This window comes from Vipera ursinii (genome assembly GCF_947247035.1).
Source record: "Vipera ursinii genome assembly, chromosome: 8".
Classification (NCBI taxonomy): Eukaryota; Metazoa; Chordata; class Lepidosauria; order Squamata; family Viperidae; genus Vipera; species Vipera ursinii.
Genome location: NC_139519.1, coordinates 23,645,170 through 23,667,701, shown reverse-complemented (window position 1 = coordinate 23,667,701; position 22,532 = coordinate 23,645,170). Strand labels below are relative to the sequence as shown.

The 22,532-nt window shown below is 49.0% G+C and overlaps 1 protein-coding gene across 1 annotated transcript in view; it reads right to left on the bottom strand.

Annotated features, from left to right (window-relative positions):
- The window catches only part of NECTIN1 (nectin cell adhesion molecule 1), a 103,874-nt gene extending 96,101 nt beyond the window's left edge, over positions 1–7,773 (bottom strand). Inside the window, exon 1 of the mRNA XM_083368776.1 lies at positions 7,021–7,773. Within this exon, the coding sequence (XP_083224902.1) occupies positions 7,021–7,102 (82 nt within the window). The 5' untranslated portion in view covers positions 7,103–7,773. The remainder of the gene's footprint in view (positions 1–7,020) is intronic.
- Positions 7,774–22,532: the final 14,759 nt, after the last annotated feature.

The following is a 22,532-nucleotide window of genomic DNA, read 5'->3' as shown; positions in this document are numbered from 1 at the left end:
TATAGTTGGTTTCACCTTTTAACTTCTGCTTTATTTCTTCCTGTTTTGTTATCTGGCTGATAGGTTTTTATAGTAGGCTTATTTTAAAATTATTTACATTATTCGGTAATAAGGCTGGACGGGAGCTCATGTTGTGGCCAATAAAGAGAGGTGAGGCATGGAAAAAAAGTCCTGAGAAATATGATTTGGAGGTAGCTGAGTGAGGAAATGGGGCCCTCTCCTAACTGGAGTTTTTTTTTCTTCTTTAAACTGCCTTTCTGTGTAAATACTTATAAACACCTATTGTACAGCTCAACCTACGAGTACAGTTGGGACCAGAATTTTGGTTGCTAATCAAAGCGGTTATTAAGTGACTCGTGCTTGATCTTACGACTTCATTTTTTGCCATAAACGAATCTCTAAGGTTGTTAAGTAAAATGCAGTCATTAAGCGAATCCAATTTTCCCCCCTTGACTTTCCTTGCTGAAAGATGCCGGGGCGGGTTCCAAATGACAATGACAGGATCCTGGGATGCTGCCGCCATCATAAATTCAAGCCAATCGCCGCACAGACAAATTTTGATCATCCGGCTGTAGGGATACTGTGACGGTCGTAAGTGCGAGGACCAGACACAAGTTGTTTTTTTTCAGTGCAGTTGTTTCTTGGAATGGCCCCTGAATGAATGCTCATAAATCAAGCACTACCTGTACTCAGTTGATACTTAAAGCTTCCTAACACCCTGTCCTCCCTTGGTTACTAATAGGCGGAGGGCCGATTTTTGTGATCCCGCCTTCATCCTAGACTTTGCATTCAAGTCAGGTCGATCTAACACACACGTTGGTGTGTGTGTCTGTGGTTGCTGGCGATGCCAACAGCTTTGAGAAGCTTTGAGAAATTTAGTGTAATTATGACTCTTGCTGACACCAAGGATCTGAAGACTTCTTGCAAACCAGCAAATGGAATAATTTCCTGCATCCAGCTAATGAAGCGATGGGGAGGGGGAGCGTTAGAGAGAGAGGCGGGAGAGAACCTTAGCAGTGGGAAAAATTTTTTTCCCAAACATAATCTATTATTTCCTTGTCAGCTTTTACATATCAAGTTGTTGTGCCTGTCAGCGATACAGTCCCCAAGGGGGAAGAAATTTTTTTTTAAAAAATAAAAATAAAAACCCATACGTATATGTGACACTTATTATTTATTTAATAGAGCAGCCAGGCTGAGACTTGAATTTGCACCATCCAGGCGCACTAGGTCATTACTTAATGTGTAAAGTATTTGCAAATACCTGGGAGGAGGAGGGGAGGACTTTGCAGGGCGCAAACCTACCACTGCTTTCCTCAGTTCATCCTAGATTCAGTCACAGCTTTGTTCCATACGGTATTAACCTTGTGAACTCTAAAGCTTCCTCCTTCCATTATGTATTCAAGATGGACAGTGATTAATATCTATTTGTAAGGGTGTAGGTCTGTGCATATGTTGCATATAGTATGTTTAAATGTGTGTTATGTATGTGTACACTTTGAGAGCAAGCAACTAAATTTCATGTTTAATGTGTGCCATTGTGCCCAGAGGAAAAAATGACAATAAAGGTTATGTATTCTGTTCTGTTCTATACTATTCTATTTCCATTTTCATTTCTATTCTTTGGAAGCCAAGATGCTTTAATAATTCGGACACTACTATGGACACTTTAACCGGCCCTGGAAGGCAAGAACTGCTGCTGGGTTCTTTATTGTCCTTGCTCCGCTGAACCCATTTCCCTGACAGGTAAATATAGGAAGACCTTGACTTACAACAATTCATTTAGTGACTGTTCAAATTTTTACAACATCACAGGAAATAGTGACTTATGACCGTTTTTCACCCTGACGACCGTTGCAGCATTCCCCCTGCTCACGTGGTCAAAATTCAGGCGCTTGGCAACTGACTCACACTTATGACGGATGCATTGCCCCAGGGATCACGGGATGCCCTTTGGCAACCTTCGGACAAGCAAAGTCAATAGGGGAAGCCAGGTTCACGTAACAACCGTGTGACTGACTTAACAACTGCTTAACAATTGTGCTGAGAAAGGTCGTAAAATGGGGCAGAACTCACTTAACAAATGTCTTGCTTAGCAACGTAAATGTCGGGCTCAGCTGAGGTCAGCTGAGCTCAGTCCAGAGTCCCCAACGGGACAACATTGCTCTGCTGTCCCTGGGGTCCCCCGGAGGCTTTTTCCAACATCCCCGTCACTTTTGCAATTGCCAAACCTCCCGTGAACCCCGCAACCACACAAAAAAAGGCCCCGTTGTAGGACAGCTTGCAGGATACACATCCGTGGTCCGTGGCTGAAGGCAAATTTGCCCAGCCTCCTCCCACCCGCCCTCGGCAAGCAGCGACCCACGTTTGCTTTTATGGCACTGCTCCCTTCTATTTTATTTGTGCATTAAGGAAGAGCAAACACCGTAAGCGGGAGGGGCAGCTGCAGCAGAGGAGCAGACGGTGCCATAAAATCGTATCTACCTGCGCGGAAGTGATGAGCATTAATAGGGAATGCAGGGGAAACACAAAGCCTGGCATAAACTGCCTGTTGTGTCTACCGCAGGACGGTTCTGCTTCCCCATCGAGGGGATGGCGGGAGAGAGAGAGGGAGGGAGAAGGAGAGGGAGGAAGAGGAGAGAAAGGGGGGGGGAGAGAGGGAGAGAGGGAAAGAGAAAGGGAAAAGGAGAGAGGGAGAGGGGGAGAGAGAGAGGGAAAGAGATAGAGGAGAGAAAGGGAGAGGGAGGGAAAGAGAAAGGGAGAGAAAGGGGGAAAGGGAGGGAGAGAGGAAGAGAAAGAAGAGAGGAGAAAGAGAAAGGGGGAGAGGGAGGGAGAGAGGGGAGAGGGAGGGAGGGGAGAGAAAGGGAGAGGGAAAGAGAAAGGGAGAGAAAGGGGGAAAGGGAGGGAGAGAGGAAGAGAAAGAAGAGAGGAGAGAGAGGGAGGGAGAGAGGGAGGGAGAGAGGGAAAGGAAGGGAAAAGGAAGAGAGAGAGGGAGGGAGAGAGGGGCAGAAACCGAGGAGAGAGAGGAAGGGGGAGGGAAAGGGAGAGAGAGGAGGAAAGGGAGGGAGAGAGGAAGACAAAAAAGAGAGGAGAGAAAGGGAGGGAGAGGGAGGGAGAGAGGAGAGAGGGAAAGAGAAAGGGAAAAGGAGAGGGGGGGAGGGAGAGGGAGAGAGGGAAAGAGACTGAGGAGAGAGAGGAAGGGAGAGAGAAAGGGAGGGAAAGAGAAAGGGAAAGGGGGAAAGGGAGGGAGAGAGGAAGAGAAAGAAGAGAGAGGGAGGGAGAGAGAGAGGGAGGGAGGGAAAAGGGCAGAGAGAGAAAGGGAGAAGCGTGTTTTACTGGTCTTTGTGAAAATGGGCTGGGCAATTTGTGGGAACTGTTATGTGAACCAGGTCCATCAAGTTAAACCAGATTAGGATTTACTTTATTTTAATTTGGAGTACAGCATGCCCACCTTTTTCTGCAGCAGTTGAAAGTTTAAATGAATGGATGGATGGACAGAGAGAGACAGAAAGGCACCTGATTGGCTCTTGGATTGAGTGGGCGGGACCAGCCTAAATTCAGCCAAGAATTTTCCGTGAATGCAGAGGGGCAAAATCTGCCTCTCCCTGTTTCTACTCCAGCATCTCTCCAGGTTGCCTTTTTTATTTCTTCACCTAGGTTTAGTGCCTCTCTCCTCTTGTGCTTCACCCGGGAATGTACGAATACAAACCTTTTAACATAAGCAAACCCCACTCCCTTCTAGCACGGATAGTGTTACCTAGTTGGGTACTGGGATGTCTGCAAGATAGCACCCAAAACTCAGACAGCAGCGAAGACTCCACGTTTTAACCGAAATCTTCCCCTCCTTCCTTTTCCGCCTACTGATAAGCCAAATTCCCCCCTTCATGGTCCCTTTAAGGACAACCGTGCTTTGCACGCTGGAATTCCCAGCTGCAGGAAAGGAAGCTACTGAAGCCAAAATCACTTTTACCAAAGTTGCTAAGAACAAAATCCTTCTTGATTTTGGTCTCCTTTTGTGGGCAAGAATTCCACGCTCACGTTTGCAAGAGAAGCTGCTCTTCCTGGAAATACATGTCCAAATTTTGGAATGATACAGGGCAGGGAATTTGTAAGCAAAGTCTTTATTCCTGAGCTGAGCTCCCGAAGGCCGTAAACTCAGCCAGGATTTGCTACTCAGTAAACATCCATCCGCTTCCGAAGCTGAAAGTACGTTCTGCTCGGTGAAAAGGCAGGTGAAGAGGAGGGGAAAGCGTCCCGTGGTTTGATCCCAAATCCATCAAGACGGATGTTGCTACCGTGCTGACAACTCCGTTCCCTTTCCTTTCTCTCCTTCTGACTCTTCACCATGAGAAGCACTTAGCCTCCAAGCCCCTTGGGGTAGGAACTTAGCAGCTTAATGCAGGCATTAATTCCCATTGCTAAGCGAGACGGTTGTTAAGCGAGCCTGGCCCCAGTTTACGACCTCTCTTGCCATCCCTCGTTAAGCGAATCGCGGCGGTGCTTAAGTGAGTCACACGGATGTGAAGCGAATCTGGCTTTGCTTGTCAGAAGGTCGCAAAAGGGGGAACGCGGGACCCCGGGACGGTACAACCGTCATCAACGTGAGCCAGCTGCCGAGCGGCTGAATTGGGATCACGTGACCCTGGGGATGCTGCAAACGGTCGTAAGTAGGAGAACGGTCCCACTTTTTTCAGCGCCGTTGTAACTGTGAAAGGGTCACTATAAGAGCTGTAGTTAACTCGAGAACTATAGATTGCATAGATTGACCAAATGGGATAGGAGGAGAAAACGGCTATTTAAAAAAAAATTAAAAAGCACAAAAGGTATAAACAAGTTCCAGGCGCCGTTTACGAGCTTTGCTCCTCTCTAAGTGTCCAAGAGGCACCTCTTGGCTTCCAGAAAGGCTGATATCTCTCTCTCTCTCTCTCTCTCTCTTCTCTCTCGATTTTTACTAGGATTTTCTATTCCAAACAGTTCAAGAACTGATCAGCCAGAGGCTGGGGCTAATTCTCATCTTCGTTATGTGGTTCTACTGAAATGAAAGGGGAGGGGAGGGGGGAGCTTTGGGAGCACAAAATTAACACATTTTTCCCACATCAGAAGGCACAATCTTTTGAAAGGAAGGTTGCGTAAGACCGCACAGAGAAAGATATTCATGGTGTTCATGCACAATAAGTGCTAAGCTACTGAGTATAAAAGGAGGACAGGAAACCAACCAGTGGTCTTTTGCATGCGGCCGGATTCTAAGGACCATCAGTCCCAGCCAGCAACCCAGTGGGCAAGGATGATGGAGACTGGAGTCCAACCACCATCCAAAGGAACAGAGGCACGCAAACCAGCCACCTTGAGATCTGCCTCCTTCTAAGATAGTCTGATCCACCCAGGATCCTGGAAAAGCATTACACTGAACCCTCTGGAGGGCGTCCCTAGTTGCTGCCTCCAGCACGAGCTGCGGCTAAGCCTGCCACCACCTGCCGGTCCCCGGCAGAGAGAAAGAGGGAAAGCACCACGGACCACCTTCCCACCTTGGAAGGCTCCCTTTCTCCTCTCTTCTTCTTTGCAACCATCTCTAACCCTGAACCCCAAACCAGCTTTCCAGGTTGATCGACAGCTGGTTGCTTCCTGGCCTTCTGAAGGCTCCAACTGAGCCTCCTCAGCTTAGTCTGCCCTCTGCTGTACCAGCAGCAGAAGCGGCACCACTTCGAAAGCCAAGCCGAGCCTCGTTTTTTTTTAAAATTTTGGCTTTTTGCAAGATGCCCCTCCGGCATCTAGGGCTGTCTCCCCACCCCCACCCCCCCAAAAAAGCAAGCAAAAAGAAAAGACCCAGAAGGCAACCGACATCAACCTGGCCAGGTCAAGAGCCACCTCCTACTTTGGCCAAGAGAAACGGACGTGGTTGTTGGGTCTGTCTAGGCACCCAAAGCATGGCTGAGCCAGCTCCTTGCAACCTTGCAATTCTCAGCTACCAAAACACAGGTTTTGCTGACGACACAGTTCCTGCCAGAAAATTCCTCCTGCCCCGAAGACCCACTGCCTCAGTTTCCCTCCATGACAGGTTAGCATGACATTCAGGGGGGCGGGAGCGATTCTTCCTCCTCCCCCCCCCCGTGCCCCGCAGCATGGATGCATCCTCCCCACATTCCCAACACACAGGTCCTACAACCGTCCAGTCCATTAAATGCCCACTTCTCGCCCACACAATACATTTGCCAGCTTCCTCCACGGCTGCCATCCCTCCTCCATGCCCCCCCGGGGTCCTGTTAGCACCCACCAACAATGCTACCCCACCCCCTCCAAATTATCCTAAGGAACACACAGGGTTTTGCTTAGAAAGAGTTAGAAAGCTGGGTCCCTCGTTTCCACCATTAAGTGCAGGGAGGGAAATCTATCCAAGATGCCCCACACAGAATTGTTTCAAAGGCTAGATGCACCCTTACCCCCCCCCCCCCCAGCCGATCTGGGCACAAGGGAGAAGTGCCCACAGTTAGAAAGAGGGGAGTCGTGATCCAACTCAGCTCGGTTGTAGACCCCTTGTTCTATCCAGGGGGGGGGGGTTGAGACATTTTTCAACCAGAATGAGCCAGGCTGCCACTCAGCCACCCCTCTGAAATGTTCTCTTGACCCCCCCCCCGCTTTTCAATCCAGGGGAGTGTACCTAGGATGGACCAGTCTTTCCACCCCCCCCCCCCCACATGTTCCTCCCCAGCTTGGAGTACACCCTCCCCTTTCCCCTGGCAGAAAAGCATGAGGGGGGGGCGCAGCCTCGTGCCACCCTCCCAACTGGCATGGGTGGGGGGTTGTCCACAGCCCCCGCCCCCCCTCACCCAAAACGGACAATCTTAAGCACAGTCAGCCTTAGCAGCGGCAGGGACCCCCTCCCCCACCTCTTTTCTTCCAACTCTCCCCTGCGCTTTCTCTCCCCTTCCTCCGCGCCCCCGACTCGACCCTCCCTCCGACACCCCCCCCCTTGTACCACCACCACCCCCTCCAGAGGGGAAAAAAGGGGAGGGGGAGGCTCACCTGGGAGGGCCAGCGCCGCCAAGCACACGCCGGTAGTCCACCAGCCCCGGAGCCAGCCCAGCTGCTGCGCTTGCCCGGCCATCGGAGAGGTTTCCTGGTCTGAGCAGGCAAGGCGGCGTGGGAAGTTAATTCGGAGCGAGGCGCCGACCGGGATGGGGCATCCACGGGATCCGCGCCAGGGACGCCCCGCTGCTGCTGCTGCTGCTGCTTCTGCTTCTTCTGGGCCGCGGGGCAGGAGAGCCCAGGAGCCCCCGGGGGTCGCCCGCAGACGCCCCCTCGGCGCGCCCACCGACCCTTCGGCCGGCGGGGGACGGCGGGGTGGGCGGCGGGGCGCTTCTCGGCCGGCCTCCGCTCGCCCAGCGGCTGCTCCGATCGGCTGGTCCGCGGCAGCCCAGCCCGGCGCGCCTTCCTCGCCCCGAGCCCAGCGCCGGCGGAGCGTCTCAGAGCGGACGCCGGCGCCGAAGCATCGCCCGCGGCCAGAGCCGCGCGCCGGACAGCCGGGAGGCGGAGAGACGGCGCGGAGCCGGAGTGCGGAGGGGCGCTCCCGGGACCGCCTGGGTGCCGGGCAGCCCGGCTTCAGCGCTGCGCGGCGGCTGCTCAGAGGGCCTCGGCGGGGCGCGGAGGGAGCCCCCCGTCCATGGCTCGGTCCGGGCTTGCGGCGGCCGGGCGGCCGGAGGAGGAGCGGGAGGAGGCGGCTGCGCCCTGCACCATCAGCCCCGGCTGCCTCCGAGCGGGAGTCGCGTCTGGCCGGGCGGAGAGAAGCGGAGCGAAGAGGGAGCGCGCCCCGCGGCCCGTCGTGCCCGCGCTTCTGCCCGCCTCGCGCCGCCGCCAGCCGGGCACGCGCACCGCCCGCACCAGCAGCAAGAGCGGCCCAGCCCCTCCCTCCGGCCCCGCCCCTCCGGGCTGTGATGTCACGGCATGTAACGCTCCGGGCGGGGCCTCCGCCTTAACCCGCTGCTGGACGGCGGGGCGCGTGCGCAGTGCGAGGTGCGCGCCAAGCTCCGAAAAGGGGGCAGTTTGGCTGAGTGGCCCCTTTTTCCCCGCAGTCTTTCTTTCTTTCTTTCTTTCTTTCTTTCTTTCTTTCTTTCTTTCTTTCTTTCTTTCTTTCTTTCTTTCTTTCTTTCTTTCTTTCTTTCTTTCTTTCTTTCTTTCTTCCTCTTCTCTCTCTCTTTTCTTTCTTTCTTTCTTTCTCTTTCTTTCTTTCTTTCTCTTTCTTTCTTTCTCTTTCTTTCTTTCTTTCTTTCTTTCCTTCCTTCCTTCCTTCCTCTTCTCTCTCTTTTCTTTCTTTCTTTCTTTCTTTCTTTCTTTCTTTCTTTCTTTCTTTCTTTCTTTCTTTCTTCCTTCCTTCCTTCCTTCCTTCCTCTTCTCTCTCTCTCTTCTTTCTTTCTTTTTCTTTTTCTTTCTTTCTTTCTTTCTTTCTTTCTTTCTTTCTTTCTTTCTCTTTCTTTCTTTCTTTCTTTCTCTTTCTTTCTTTCTTTCTTTCTTTCTCTTTTTCTTTCTTTCCTTCCTTCCTTCCTTCCTCTTCTCTCTCTTTTCTTTCTTTCTTTCTTTTTCTTTCTTTCTTTCCTTCCTTCCTTCCTTCCTTCCTCTTCTCTCTCTTTTCTTTCGTTCTTTCTTTCTTTCTCTTTTTTTCTTTCTTTCTTTCCTTCCTTCCTTCCTTCCTTCCTTCCTTCCATCCTTCCTTCCTTCCTTCCTTCCTTCCTTCCTTCCTTCCTTCCTTCCTTCCTCAAGCTCCAGCAGGGCTGGGCTTCTCACAACGCCCCACCCCTTGATCCACAAGCCACTCCATCCTGGTTTAAAGTAGCCTGCGTGTGCTCGAAGAGCGAGCTGTGTCGTGCTCCTTGTAGCTCTCAAATGACAGCTACTCTCCCGTAAGCCAAGTGCATTAGGGGTTACTTTGCCCTCTCTTTTTGAGGGGACACCCCCCCCTTTGGGGCAGCTGCTTTGCCTCTTCCAGCAGCGTCGGCTGTCTCCCGGTCGGAGCTGGTCAGCGGCTACCGGGACTCGGGCAGAATCCCAGAAATCGTGGCTCGGTGAATGGTGCCCCGTGTGGCCAGTCGGGGTGCTGCAATGTGGTGCAAAGGATGGGGAGGCTCAGGGCTGCCCCTCCTGCCACCCACGCACCATCCCTAAACCTGGGATTCAGTAGCCCACCTGCCATTCGTTTAGCCTAGAGTGGTGGGGTCCGCGAGAGAACCCAAAACCCCACTCCCAACACAATTCCTGCTGCCTCACTGTGGAAAGCAAAAAAAAAAAGGAAGAATGGATCAATCACTCACTCGTGGTCAACAAACTGAATTTGTGATCATATTTTACGGTCCTCGATCTAGCTAGAATAGAGTAGCATAGCATAAATCTCAGATAACATAAAACAAACCGAACAGAACAGAATAGTACAGGTCTTTGGGCTGGAATGGGAATAGGGATAGGATGCAATTCTCCAGTAAGTCGTTAGCAGTTTTTGGATGAAGTTGGATATCTGTCGGTTGGCTTAGATGTGAAACCGGGTTTATTTGCCTTGTTGCTGCTGCTGCCCCCCACCCCTGCTGCTATGTGGACTGATTTGGACACACCAAGGTTTTGGGGCCTTGGCTCTTTGCCTGAGCCTCAGTCCTTCTTGCAACCCCATCATGTTGTTGGGAAAAATAAGAGCCTTCTGGAGTTTCCACTTTGGGGTTGGTTGGGGGGAACCCTACCCCCTTCATCCGTTCCTTTGTCAATGCAGCCGGCCAGTGTTTGCATCTTTTATTCCCAGACAACAAAATCTTAAATCCTGATCTGTTCCATCTTGGGCAATGACAGTGAGGCACAAAGCGTTGGAGAGCAGCTGGTGCACCCCGCCGATGAGAAGAGCCGGTTGATCTGAAGCCCCATTAGATGCCTCCTAGCAAGGCCTCAATGGCTGGCAAGGAAGAAGAAAAGAGAAGGGATCGGAAGGGGAGGATGTGCAACCAGAAATGGAGGAAGAGGAGGGGGCAGGAGGGAAACACTATAAAAAGATGCCTTTTCGTGTCCTTGCAAGCCTTCCCTTCGTTTATGGCATCAAGAGTTCATTTCCACAGATGCAAAGGAAGCCTGCGGTTGGAAATAATATGCCAGTTATTTTTATTCCGGCCACAGGAAAGTAATAAAATCCTCAGGTCATCTTAGGAGAGAGCATTTTCAAGGTTTTGAATTCCCTTCCCAGTAGAAACATAGCCCATCAGGGACTTCAGCCCAGCCTCCATCTTGCTGGGCTGCTAGCTTTTTACTTGCAGAAAAGAATTTATTCATAGGTTTAATGCAGTGGGTTACTGATCTTATTAACCTGGAGGATCTCCAGACCAACCAGGGGGAAAAAGCCACATTAAACTTCACTGTAAAATCCATTCCAGCCTTGAATTCCAGCCATATACTACATACATGGCTTATGCCATAAGTAAACTGGCCAGCTCTTACAAGTATGGTCATGCTTATATAGCTCTTGAAATTGCAATTAAAGCATGAAACAATATTTGGACTGTGGAAGAAATATTGCCAGCACTTATAAATGGTTCAGCTTTACTTGGACAACAATGTGCAATGCTTTGGAACATCATAGCCTTCAGTCTTTGTATCTCATGAGGCCAGGAAACCCATCATGACCACCTTCCTTCCTTCCTTCCTTCCTTCCTTCCTTCCTTCCTTCCTTCCTTCCTTCTCCCCCTCCCTCCCTCCCTCCCTCCCTCCCTTCCTTTGTTAATGTTGGCAGCTCTGGGACAAATTCATTTCCCAGTGATTCCTGGTTTTGTCCAGAGCCATCTGTATGGAACGGGGATCAAAGAAAAGAGAAAGGAGAGAGATTGGAAAAGGGAGGACATATAATTTAGCCAGGGCACATGGGTTGGGGGAAAAAAACCAATAGAAATTACCTTCATTGTTGTTTTTGATTGTTCCTGTTGGTTGGCTCAGGCATTCCATTTTGGAGCAATAAAAGACGTTCCAAATATGTGGGTTACACTGTGGTCCTCTGCAATCTCCTCCTCTTCCTCCTCCTCCCCCTCCCACCAGGAAATGCATTTCCCCTGCAAGCCCTCCTTCCCTTCAGCCTGGGGGTCCCCTTTGTTCCGAAGGCAACCCTGTCACTCAACGGGGAGAAAATTGTTGACACTTGTCACCGCAAAAAGCCTGCCGTGTTCTTCCTGCTGTACTTGATTATATTACCTTTTGGTGTTTATAAACATTAGAAATTTGTGCAGAGCGCGGTGTCAAGCAGCCTGCGAACGCCCACATTGTCATGATGCTTGCTCCATTGCCTCTAAATGCTTCTAACGCTCCATGAATGAATGAATACGGAATGGGCTCAGCTGCCTCTGACCCAGTTAAATTAAGGGGCTGGACCAAGCCTGGGGAAAGAAATACAACCCCATCCCCCACCCCATCCCCATCACCGGTTCTTCTGCTCACTTAGCCTTAACCTCTTTCACAAGGTTGTTTGTAAGGGACGAAAACACAGGAAAACCTTGCATCTTTCTTAAAGGCCAGTAATGAGAAAGCAGGGGTGGAAATAAACAATAGGTGCTCGAAAAGAATCACGTATGGACGTCTGATCCATGTTGGAGCTGGGCAGCGGTGGGATTCAGCCGGTTCGCACCAGTTCGGCAGAACCGGTAGCTAATTTTTTGTTGCCCAGGCCCAGAATGGACGTCCGGAAGCAGCATCCACATGGAGAGCCAGTTGTTCACCTATTTGAATCCCACCGCTGGAGCTAGGGCATCTTTCACCCAAAGAAAGCTGTGACGTTGAAGAATGCTTCTCAATCTTGGCAGCCTGAAGATGGGCAGATCATAAAAATCATAAAAATCATTTCCAGACTGTAACCCTGGATGATGGAAAAAGATTAGCATCCTTTGCATAACAACATCAGGGAATAAATATCAGTTTATCATCTAACAGAGAATCAAAGCCTTTTCCTTAAAATACAAGGGGGGCTGGACATGAATGAGATTAGAATTGGGGTCCTTTTAGTAGGTTTTATGTTTGTTTTTTAACTCTTGTTTCTTCCCCCCACCCACCACCCCAAGTATCATGCTCACCTTTTCATGGTACCTTTTATTTTAATCTCTTGCTTTCCTCTGTATGCAATGGCTGTGTTGACACCTAATTTTAAGCCGTTGTTTCTTGTCCCATCTTTGTTTGAATAAACTACAGTTGGATGGTCCCAACGTAGAACTAAGGAGAAATTTTCTGACAGGGAGAACAATTAATCAGTGGAACGACTTGCCTCCAGAATTTGTGGAGGCTTTTAAGACGAGATTCGACAATCATTTGTCTGAAATGGTGCAAGGTTTCCTGCCTGAGCAGGGGGTTGGACTAGAAGGCCTCTAAGGTCCCTTATTCTGTTATGCAATATGTTACACCATAAACAACGGTGGATAAATCAGGGCTAGATGCTGAGGCCAATGGAACACACACTAGCTGCAAACACACTTATGGCTCCGTGTGGCATAGACCCACAAAGCAATGGGGGGGGGAAGGCAGTGTCATTGTTACTACTAATTGTAGACACCACAACCACCCAATTTTTCCTCTGATTGGGCACATTCAGCAAAACAGTCACCCACCGTTTCAGCGCATTTTTCCTATTTACAAATCAGCTGGAGAATTGGAACCATGTTGTCTTTTCAGCATCAGGCCTACGCAGAAGAGAATAATAACGTGGATGTCTCGGTGATAAATGTTTGTGCAAATCTTTATAAAAGGGAGGCAAATTTTTGTGAAAATCAGTATTTTGCGTTCCCTTCTGTCCCGTATTGTAAGATAGAAGACCAGAGTTACATAATGCAACTTTCCAGTGCCATCTAGTGTTTGAAGAGCAAGGTCTAAATTACTGATTTTGCTCAACGTAGCTGGCTGGCCCTGTCCTGGACAATATAAATGTGTCCGATTGGCACAGCTGTCCCTGAAGGTATAAAATATGCAGGAATATATCTGGAGAAAGATTTTTTTAATTGTTTATTGTTGGACTTCCTCACCTTGATTTATTCATTCCTTACAAACGTATAGCACAATCTTTGCTGCCCCCATTTTCTCCTTCTCTCTCTCTCTCCTTCTCTTTCTTTCCTCTCTTTTTCTCTCCTTCTCTCTCTCCTTATTTCTCTCTCTCTCCTTCTCTCTCTCTCCTTCTCTCTCTCTCTTTCTCTCTCTCTTTCTCTCTCCCCTCTCTCTCTCCTCTTCTCTCTCTACTTTCCTCTCTTTCCTTCTCTCTCTTTCTCTCTCTCCCTCTCTCTCCATATCTATTCATCTATTTTTCCATTAGACTCCAACACTTCATTTGCTCCAAATGTATTAAAGAGAAATACCCCCAAAAAAGAGAGGGGGGGAGGGAGGGAGAGAGAGAGAAGGTAGCCTAATTGTCACAGCCCCCCCCCAAAAGGATAAACAGGTGCGGGCATTTTCACGCAGGCTTGAAAACAGCATACCTGCAATCTGATGCAGAAACCGAACGGTGGTGCATTTTGGGTTTGGTTAAAAGTGGACGTGAGAGATAGATTTGAGCTGTCAGCATCCCCTAAATCCGAATAAACTGTCTGGAACAGCGAGACAAACAGCCTTCATTTTGCATCCTGCCTCTTAAAAGATTAAGCTTGAACTTTGCTTTGGAATGAAAAAAAAGTATGCTGGGAAAAAAGAAGAAGAAAAGAAGGCAGAATCATTCAAATAGGAGAAGGGTGTTGTTGTTGTTTTTTACCGACACACTGATACACAGGTTGTTGGTGTGTAGGGGAAGAAAAGTGTGCAGGCACAGAATTTTGTCACCAGCAGCAGATTTTGGAAAAGGAATTCAATACAGGTAGTCCTTGACTCATTTAGCGACTGTCAGGATTTACAACAGCGCAGAGAAAAATGACTTACAACCAATCCTTGCCATTATGATTATCCCTACGGTCCCATGAGCGAAATTCAACTGCTTGGCAAACTTGCGCGTATTTACGAGGGTTGCAGCATCCCAGGGTCCTGTGATTGCCATTTGCCACATTCCCAGCCAGCTTCCGACAAGCAAAGTCCATTGGGAGAAGCCGATACGCTTAACGACCCCAGGATTCACTTAACAATCACGGTGATTCGCTCAACAACCATCGGCAAAAAAAGATGCTAAGATTGAGCCCAACCCGTTCAACAGCCGCCTTGCTTAGGAACGTAGATTCTGGTCTCATTTGGGCCATATGCAAAAACAGGAAATGCCGTGGCACACGTGATTGTACTGAATGTTCAGATTGATCGATGTGGCACGCATGGGCTCAGGCAACACGCGAACCCATCACGTGGTTCATTTGCTTTTGGGTTTCAACCATCATGGCTGCTCAGTCACGGTTCATATGGGAATGTGGGAATCACCCCAGCCTTGTCTAGTTAACAAATCAACATGAGAGAGAGAGAGAGAGAGAGAGAGAGAGAGAGAGAGAGAGAGAGAGAGAGCGCCCAACGTCCACATCCCCTTTGGCAACAACAAGAATCAAATCTCCTCCCTTTCTCTCTCCACCTCCCATTCCCCTGCAAATCTTGAAGTGGAATATTCCTTAGGGGTCTACAAATATTTGCTGGGCGCACCCTTTAATTGTCAATCGATTGAGATGAACATCTGCCCAGTCCATTTGGGCTTCCCAGGGGCGCCGTTTTGCCTAGATCTATAATTACAGTTCAAGTTGATTGAATGTTGATTGCAGAGATTGATTTTGGTATTTGATAGTTGGCGCAGAGTGACACCGGGGGATGAATGGCACTTGAGGGACGCCAAGGGCTCTGCCAGCCACTGAAGCATCTCGGGGGTGGAATTCAAGAAGCAGAGTGACGTAACAAGGGATGTCAGGGCATACAAGATCAGGCTGACTAGGCAGATAGGTTGACGTGGCGTTTGAACAACTTAAGGTCCACTTCTGGGGAGAGCCAGTAGCTTCTACCTGCAGCTTCTACAGTTTCAGGCTACTAACCAAGAAAGGACTCTTTTGATCCTGAAAATAAAACAGTAGACAGGGCATGATTTCTGGAATCTTTTCCAAAGCTTTGTGTGCATGGGTGAAACACAGAAATAGGCAGCATAGGAGCCAGTTTGATATAGGGCTTAAGCTGGCCTACAAACCAGGAGATGGTGAGTTCTAGTTCTGTCTATGCCCAACTGTCTCTCCCAGAAGGGTACACTGGGGGAAATTTTCAGAACTATTTTGTTCCCCTTCACCTCATCTGGCATTTTGGTCTTCCTTTTGCTGGCTCCTTCCTTCCTTCCTTCCTTCCTTCCTTCCTTCCTTCCTTCCTTCCTTCCTTCCTTCCTTCCTCCCTCCCTCCCTCCCTCCCTCTCCTTCCTTCTTCCACTATTCCTTCCTCCACTAATTCAGCCATTTTCCTTCCTTTGTCCACTCACCTTTCCCCCATCTCTCTTATTCCTTCCTTCCTTCCTTCCTTCCTTCCTTCCTTCCTTCCTTCCTTCCTTCCTTCCTTCCTTCCCTGAGCCTCTTCTGTTTTTGGACAGTTCTGCTGATGGATGGATGAGGCCACTCTTATTTAACCTTCTGCTGGGCTGTAAAGAAAAATGATGACTCTCCTTGTTCATAGGTGCATCGTCTTAACAAAATCCATTTCATATTGTACCAATGTTTCTGGCATCCAATCTCAGGTTTAAGAAGCTTGGCATTCCAGGAGAGGAGGAGGAAATTCTGATTGCAGTATCTAAGGGGCTTCCACAAAGAAGAGAGGGATCAACTTATTCTCCAAAGCACCTGAAGACAGAACAAAAAAACAACGGATGGAAACTAATCAAGGAGAGAAGCAACCTAGAACTAAGGAGGGATTTCCTGACATTTAGAACAATTAGTCACTGGAATTACGTGCCTTCAGGAGTCGTGGGTGCTCCATGACTGGAGGTTTTTAAGAAGAGACTGGACAGTCACTTGTCTCAAATTCTATGGGGTCACCTGCTTGAGCAGGGGTTGGGCTAGAAGACCTGCAAGGTTTCCTCCAGGTCTGTTGTTCTGTTATTCTGATCTTCCAGACAAAGAGGAAGAAGAATCACATTGCTTGAGTTACTTTTAAGAAATTACTTGAACCCCGGGAAGCAAGATAGTTAACTCTCACGTCACTCGAGAAAAACTACGCTATTACTCTGAAAAGTTATATATGTAGTTTTCTGTGGACGGACTTTGCCACCAACTCATCTTTGTTGGCTGCATTTTCCTGGCAGTTCTTCAGATGTTGGCCTGGAGTTTCTACAATAACATGTCGTGGCGTGAACGCTGACAGTTTTCATTTAACAGCAATAATCCTCAGTCTACTGGCTTGTGTCCTTAGTAAATATCTCTGTGATGGCTTTTGATGGGTTTTTCTTATTATGATGATTTCATTGGCCCCTTTCGGTAATGCTTTATTAAAACAATAGTGTGATATTTTTTCCCCCCTGTATTTTTCTATTTTCTCCATTCAGCCAGCACTGACAAGTCTATTTCCTGTCGGTGTCAGTTTTAAATGTATTCCATCATGAGCTCACCCTGTCTTGCTTTATTTATTTGCTCAATAAAAAATGGACTTATTTTTGTCTTGGCAATTTGCATCTAGACAGAAACTGCACCCAAACCTCAGAGGGATGAACTAGAGGTTCCCCCCACTCCCATGGCTTAAGGGACGAGCGACTCTCCTCATCCAAGAAAGTAAGAAAAATAGCAAGCTAATCTAATGGTCACTCAGAGTCTAATTTTGTAACTGGAAAATGAGAATATGCACTTCCAAAGTGGGAAATCTGCTCAGCAGACCCATAACAATAATATATAGAGATGGATCTGCCTCTACCGGTGAACAGAATGCTGCATTTGAATAGTTCCCTAGTAATCAGTTTCAGTTTCAGTTTATTTGATTTATATACCGCCCTTCTCCTTGGTAGGACTCAGGGCGGTTCACAGGGCATATATAAAAAACAAAAAACACTATACAAAAATTAAAAAAGAATTAAACCCTTGCCCAATAAAACAGTAATACAGATTAAAAACAATTAAAAAACCCATAATCCCCATCAGGCCAGACCAGCTAATTCGAACAGATGGGTCTTCAGGCCCCGACGGAAAGTTCGAAGGTCTGGTGCCATCCGGAGCTCCACCGGCAATTGATTCCATAAAGCCGGGGCCCCCACAGAGAAGGCCCTCCCCCTGGGGGCCACCAGTCGACACTCCCTGACTGGCGGCACCCTGAGGAGGCCCTCTCTGTGGGAACGCACAGGGCGGAGGGGAATCGATGCCGGCAGCAGGTGGTCCCTGAGGTAACCCGGACCCATGCCATGTAGGGCCTTAAAGATCGTAACCAACACCTTGAACCTCACCCGAAAGACAACTGGTAACCAATGCAGCTCGCGGAGCAAAGGTGTAACATGGGAGTACCGGGAAACTCCCAAGACAACTCTCGCGGCCGCATTCTGTACCAGTTGGAGCCTCCGAGTGGTCTTCAAGGGAAGCCCCATGTAGAGAGCATTACAGTAGTCAAGGCGAGAGGTCACGAGCGCATGAGTGACTGTACACAGGGCATCCCGGTTTAGATAGGGCCGCAACTGGCGCACCAGGCGAACCTGGGCGAAAGCCCCCCTAGTCACGGCCACTATATGCTCTTCCAAAGTAAGCCGCGAATCTAGAAGGACTCCCAAGTTGCGAGCCCTATCCACGGGGGGTAAGAGCTCACCCCCCATAGAAAGAGATGGAACATTTGGAATGTCCCGGGATGCCGGAATGCACAGCCACTCAGTCTTGTCAGGGTTGAGCTGAAGTCTGTTCCTCCCCATCCAGACCCGAACCGCCTCCAGGCAACGGGACATCACGGCGAGGGCATCACTGGGGTGGTTTGGGGTCGAAAAGAAAAGTTGGGTATCATCGGCATACTGATGATACCCAACTCCAAAACCACGAATGATCTCACCCAGCGGTTTCATATAGATGTTGAACAGGAGAGGCGAGAGAACCGACCCCTGAGGAACTCCACAAACGAGAGACCTAGGGGCCGATCTCTGCCCCCCTGCCAACACCGACTCCGAGCGTCCCAGGAGATAGGAGGAGAACCACTGAAGAACTGTGCCTCCCACTCCCAATCCCCTGAGACGCCGCAGCAAGATACCATGGTCGATGGTATCGAAAGCCGCTGAGAGGTCTAATAGGACTAGGATAGAGGAATGTCCCCTATCCCGCGCCCTCCAGAGATCATTCACCAGAGCGACCAATGCCGTCTCCGTGCTGTACCCGGGCCTGAAACCCGATTGGTAGGGGTCCAGATAATCCGCTTCATCCAGGACCAGAGGGAGCTGATGCGCCACCACACTCTCAACAACCTTCGCAAGAAAGCGAAGGTTGGAGACTGGACGAAAGTTGTTCAAAACGGCTGGGTCCAGGACAGGCTTCTTGAGGAGAGGTCTCACCACCGCCTCCTTCAAGACGGCGGGGAAATAACCCTCACTCAAAGAAGCAGATATAACCGCCTGGAACCAGCCTCGTGTCCTCTCCCTAGCTGCATAAACCAGCCAGGAAGGGCACGGGTCCAACAAACATGTGGAGGAGCTCAGCCTCCCCATAATCCTGTCCACTTCATCAGGGGTCACAGAATCAAACTCTTCCCAGATAACATTGACAAGACCGCCCGTGTCCTGATCGCCTGACTCTGCCCAGCTGGAGTCCAAACCGGTCCGAATCCGAGCGATTTTATCCGACAGATGATGACTAAATTCCTCGGCACGACCTTGCAAGGGATCCTCTCTCACCTCCTGATTGAGAAGTGAGCGAGTCACCCTAAACAAGGCGGCCGGGCGATTATCTGCGGACGCGATGAGGGTGGAGAAGTAATTACACCTCGCCACCCTCATCGCTGCGAGATAAGACCTAATATAGGTTCTTAACCGCAATCGGTCGGGTTCGGATCGGCTAGACCTCCAGCAGCTCTCTAGGCCCCGTTTCCGGCGCTTCATCTCCCGGAGCTCCGCGGAAAACCATGGAGCTCGCTGGGATCTGCGCCGGGTCAGGGGCCGCAAGGGTACAACCCGGTCAAGTGCCTCAGTGGCTGCCCTTCCCCAGGCTTCCACTAAGGCATCAGCCGAGCTGTGAGCAGTGGAGGCAGGTGGGGACCCCAGCGCCGCTTGGAATCTGTCAGGATCCATTAAGCGTCTGGGGCGGTACCATCTAATTGGCTCCGTACCCCCACGGCGGGGGGTGGCAAAGCGGAAGACCAGCCGCAGGAGATGATGATCGGTCCATGACAGGGGCATAATAAATGGAGAGCCCCCACCTAAATCATCCAACCACCGTCTAGATAAAAAAATCAGGTCAAGGGTGTGGCCTCCCTCATGAGTTGGCTCTGAAATTACTTGCGTCAGGTCCATGGCCGCCATGGAAGCCATGAACTCCCGAGCTAGCTCAGATGAACCTCCCAGGGATGGTAGATTGAAGTCTCCCAAAACTATAAGTTTGGGAAACTCAACCACCAAACCCGAGAGGATATCGAGCAGCTCGGGCAGGGCTGCCGCTGTGAGACTAGGCGAAATGTACACCAGCAGCAAGCCCAACTGCGCCCCAGGACCAAATCTCATGAAGAGAGACTCACACCCGACTATCTGAGAAACGGTGGCCTCCCGCGGACATAAGGTCTCCCTAATGGTAACCGCCACTCCCCCACCCCTACCTTGAGCTCGTGGCCGGTGTAGCACCCGGAAACCTGGTGGGCAGAGGTCAACCAAAGGGACCCCACCCTCTGGGCCCAACCAAGTCTCCGTGATGCAAGCCAGGTCCGCATGCTCACCCTCAACTAGATCCCTATTTGAACCCCTTTATGGGTTCAGATATTTGATATCTGAACCCATAAAGTCCTAGTAGGGGTCAGTTCTATGTTCTGCCTCACAGATGAGGCATCTCCGACTCACAACCAAGAAATGTCCCTTGGAAGCGGTCAAGCTTAAAAAGTCTTTCCTCTGAAGTCCTGCTCTAATATATCTCACCAGGCTAGAAATCGGGAAATTGTAAGTTCTAGTCCTGTCTTTGCCATGAAAGGCGGCTGGGTGACTTTGGGCCAATCACCAGGAGCCTGTGAGTTCTAGTCCTGCCTTTTCCATGAAAGCCAGCTGGGTGACTTTAGGCCAATCACCAGGAGATGGTGAGTTCTAGTCCCGCATTAGACATGAAAGACAGCTGGGTGACTTTAGGCCAATCACCAGGAGATGGTGAGTTCTAGTTCCGCATTAGACATGAAAGCCAACTGGGTGACTTTAGGCCAATCACCAGGAGATGGTGAGTTCTAGTCCCGCATTAGACATGAAAGCCAGCTGGGTGACTTTAGGCCAATCACCAGGAGATGGTGAGTTCTAGTTCCGCATTAGACATGAAAGCCAACTGGGTGACTTTAGGCCAATCACCAGGAGATGGTGAGTTCTAGTCCCGCATTAGGCATGAAAGCCAGCTGGGTGACTTTGGACCAGTCATTCTCTCTCAGCTCAACCCACCTCGAAGAGTTGTCGTCATGGGGAAAATAGGAAGAGGAGGAAGTTGAGTTGGATATGGTCGCTATCTTATTTGTAAAAACAATAAAGGTGGGATATCAAACAAACAAACAAAAAAAACCCCCCCAGGTCAATTTGGGGGGAAGTAAAACCCAACCCTCAGGAAAAATTTCCACCGCCCTCCCGAATTGGCTGTGGAAAAGCTTCCCCTGTTATTCTGATCCATCCCAAATAGTTGCTTGTCCTGTGCCCGATGATGATCAGAAGGAAGCGAAGTGGCAACGGAAAGAGAGAAATCAAAACACCGAAGATAAGCTGCTTAGGGAAGGAAAGAGCTTCTCTCTTGGCTGCTGAAATTGATGGTCACTCTGAAGGGAACAAACGTTTTCCTCCGGCAGGCAATTCCGTTCTTGTCTAATCCACTGATTGCAGAAATAGCAGAGTTTCTGCCCGCCGCGGTGGATTTGTCAACTCCTAAACAAAGAGAGAAGTAAAAAAAATCTTTCTTTTCCCCCAAGGAACATATAATTCTAGCCTTCTCTGGCTCCCCGGGAGACTTCACCCCACCCCTCAAAAAAAAAAGCGTCTCCAAATTGCCCTTATTAATATAACAAAATGAGAACATCACAAAATGGAATGGGAGACATCACGTTAATTGTACTTAATTAAATTTGGAGAACATTTCACCGTAAACGGAAGGAAACTGAATGTGGTCTCACCCACTTTGGGGGATGTAAATTCCCACACTGGGTTCAAAGAGCAGGCTGAGGCTACGGGTTCAAACAAAATTGTGCACTTTGCTCAGGCTGATCTTCTCAAAAGTGATGGGATTCCTCCTTCTTCAACTCGTTTAATCTGAGCTGCGCATTTCACGACAATAGAAGACTTGCAAAGTGGGATCGAAAAATGGTTGAATGGTTTTAGCGCCACACGTCATAATTAATGGCAAGAGTGTGCTTCTAGATTAATCTAGAAGGTTGTTTCTTGACTTTGACAACTTTAAGACGGGTGGACTTCAACTCCCAGAATTCCCCAGTAAATGGGGAAAAAACACCTGAAATTAGGATATATGGATCTGATGATTAGAAAAAAAAGTAAATGATAAAAAAATGAAAAGTTATGTTGTGAAAGAGTAAGAGCTGAATTTATGCTTATTTCTGTTGTAAAAGGAAGTCGGAAGTCAATTTTTAAATTCCCTTTCCTTCTTTTGCTTTCTTTTTCAATCTTCGCTTTTCTTCAGTAGAAATGGCTGCCTAGATACTAAGAACAGTGATTGATTTTTGTTAGTTTTTATCTTTTTACTTTAAAATTTAATAAAGTTATTTAAAAAAAAAAGTATTCTTTCAAATAGGTGAACTCTGCTTCTCTCCCTACTCAGATTTATTTACAGCCGAAGGTATATAAATTGTTTATAGGCTACCTAATAACATATTAATAAAAATATTCCACGGCTTCCCACGGACCCGTTCTCTTCCACATCCGTTTTTTTAAAAAAACTGACAAAGGAAGGCAGACCAAATGTGGGAACAGAGAGAACGAAAATGTGGTGCAGAAATCAGCTTTGCAGAAATCTCAGTGACTGATCTGAGCAATTCCAGTTCCTTTTGCTCTCTCGTTCACCTTCCGTCACCGTCATAATGCTATAAGGCTCTCATCGCTTCTGGCTTGTAGGATTTATTGACTAATATCCAGTAATGTTGCCATCTCTGATGTAGCTTCCTGATGTCATCCTACTACGATGAGAAAGTTGCTCACTCACTGAGGAGGAGGAGAAGGGGGAGGGAGAGGGAGAGGGGAAGGAAGGAGGAGGAGACTGTGAGGGCTGCTTGCTCCTCTCTGAGCTTGGTCATTTTCTTGCAGATGTTTCATGACCAAACTAGATAACATTAGCAGTGATAGAAGAGAGATGGAGAGGAAGAAGAGAAGAGGAGAAAGATGGGAGGAGGAGGAGAAGGAGGAGGAGGAGGAGGAGGAGGAGGTGGAGGAGGAGGAGAAGGAGGAGGAGGAGGAATAATTCTCTTTGGTGCAGTGTGGTGCAGAAATGGCACAA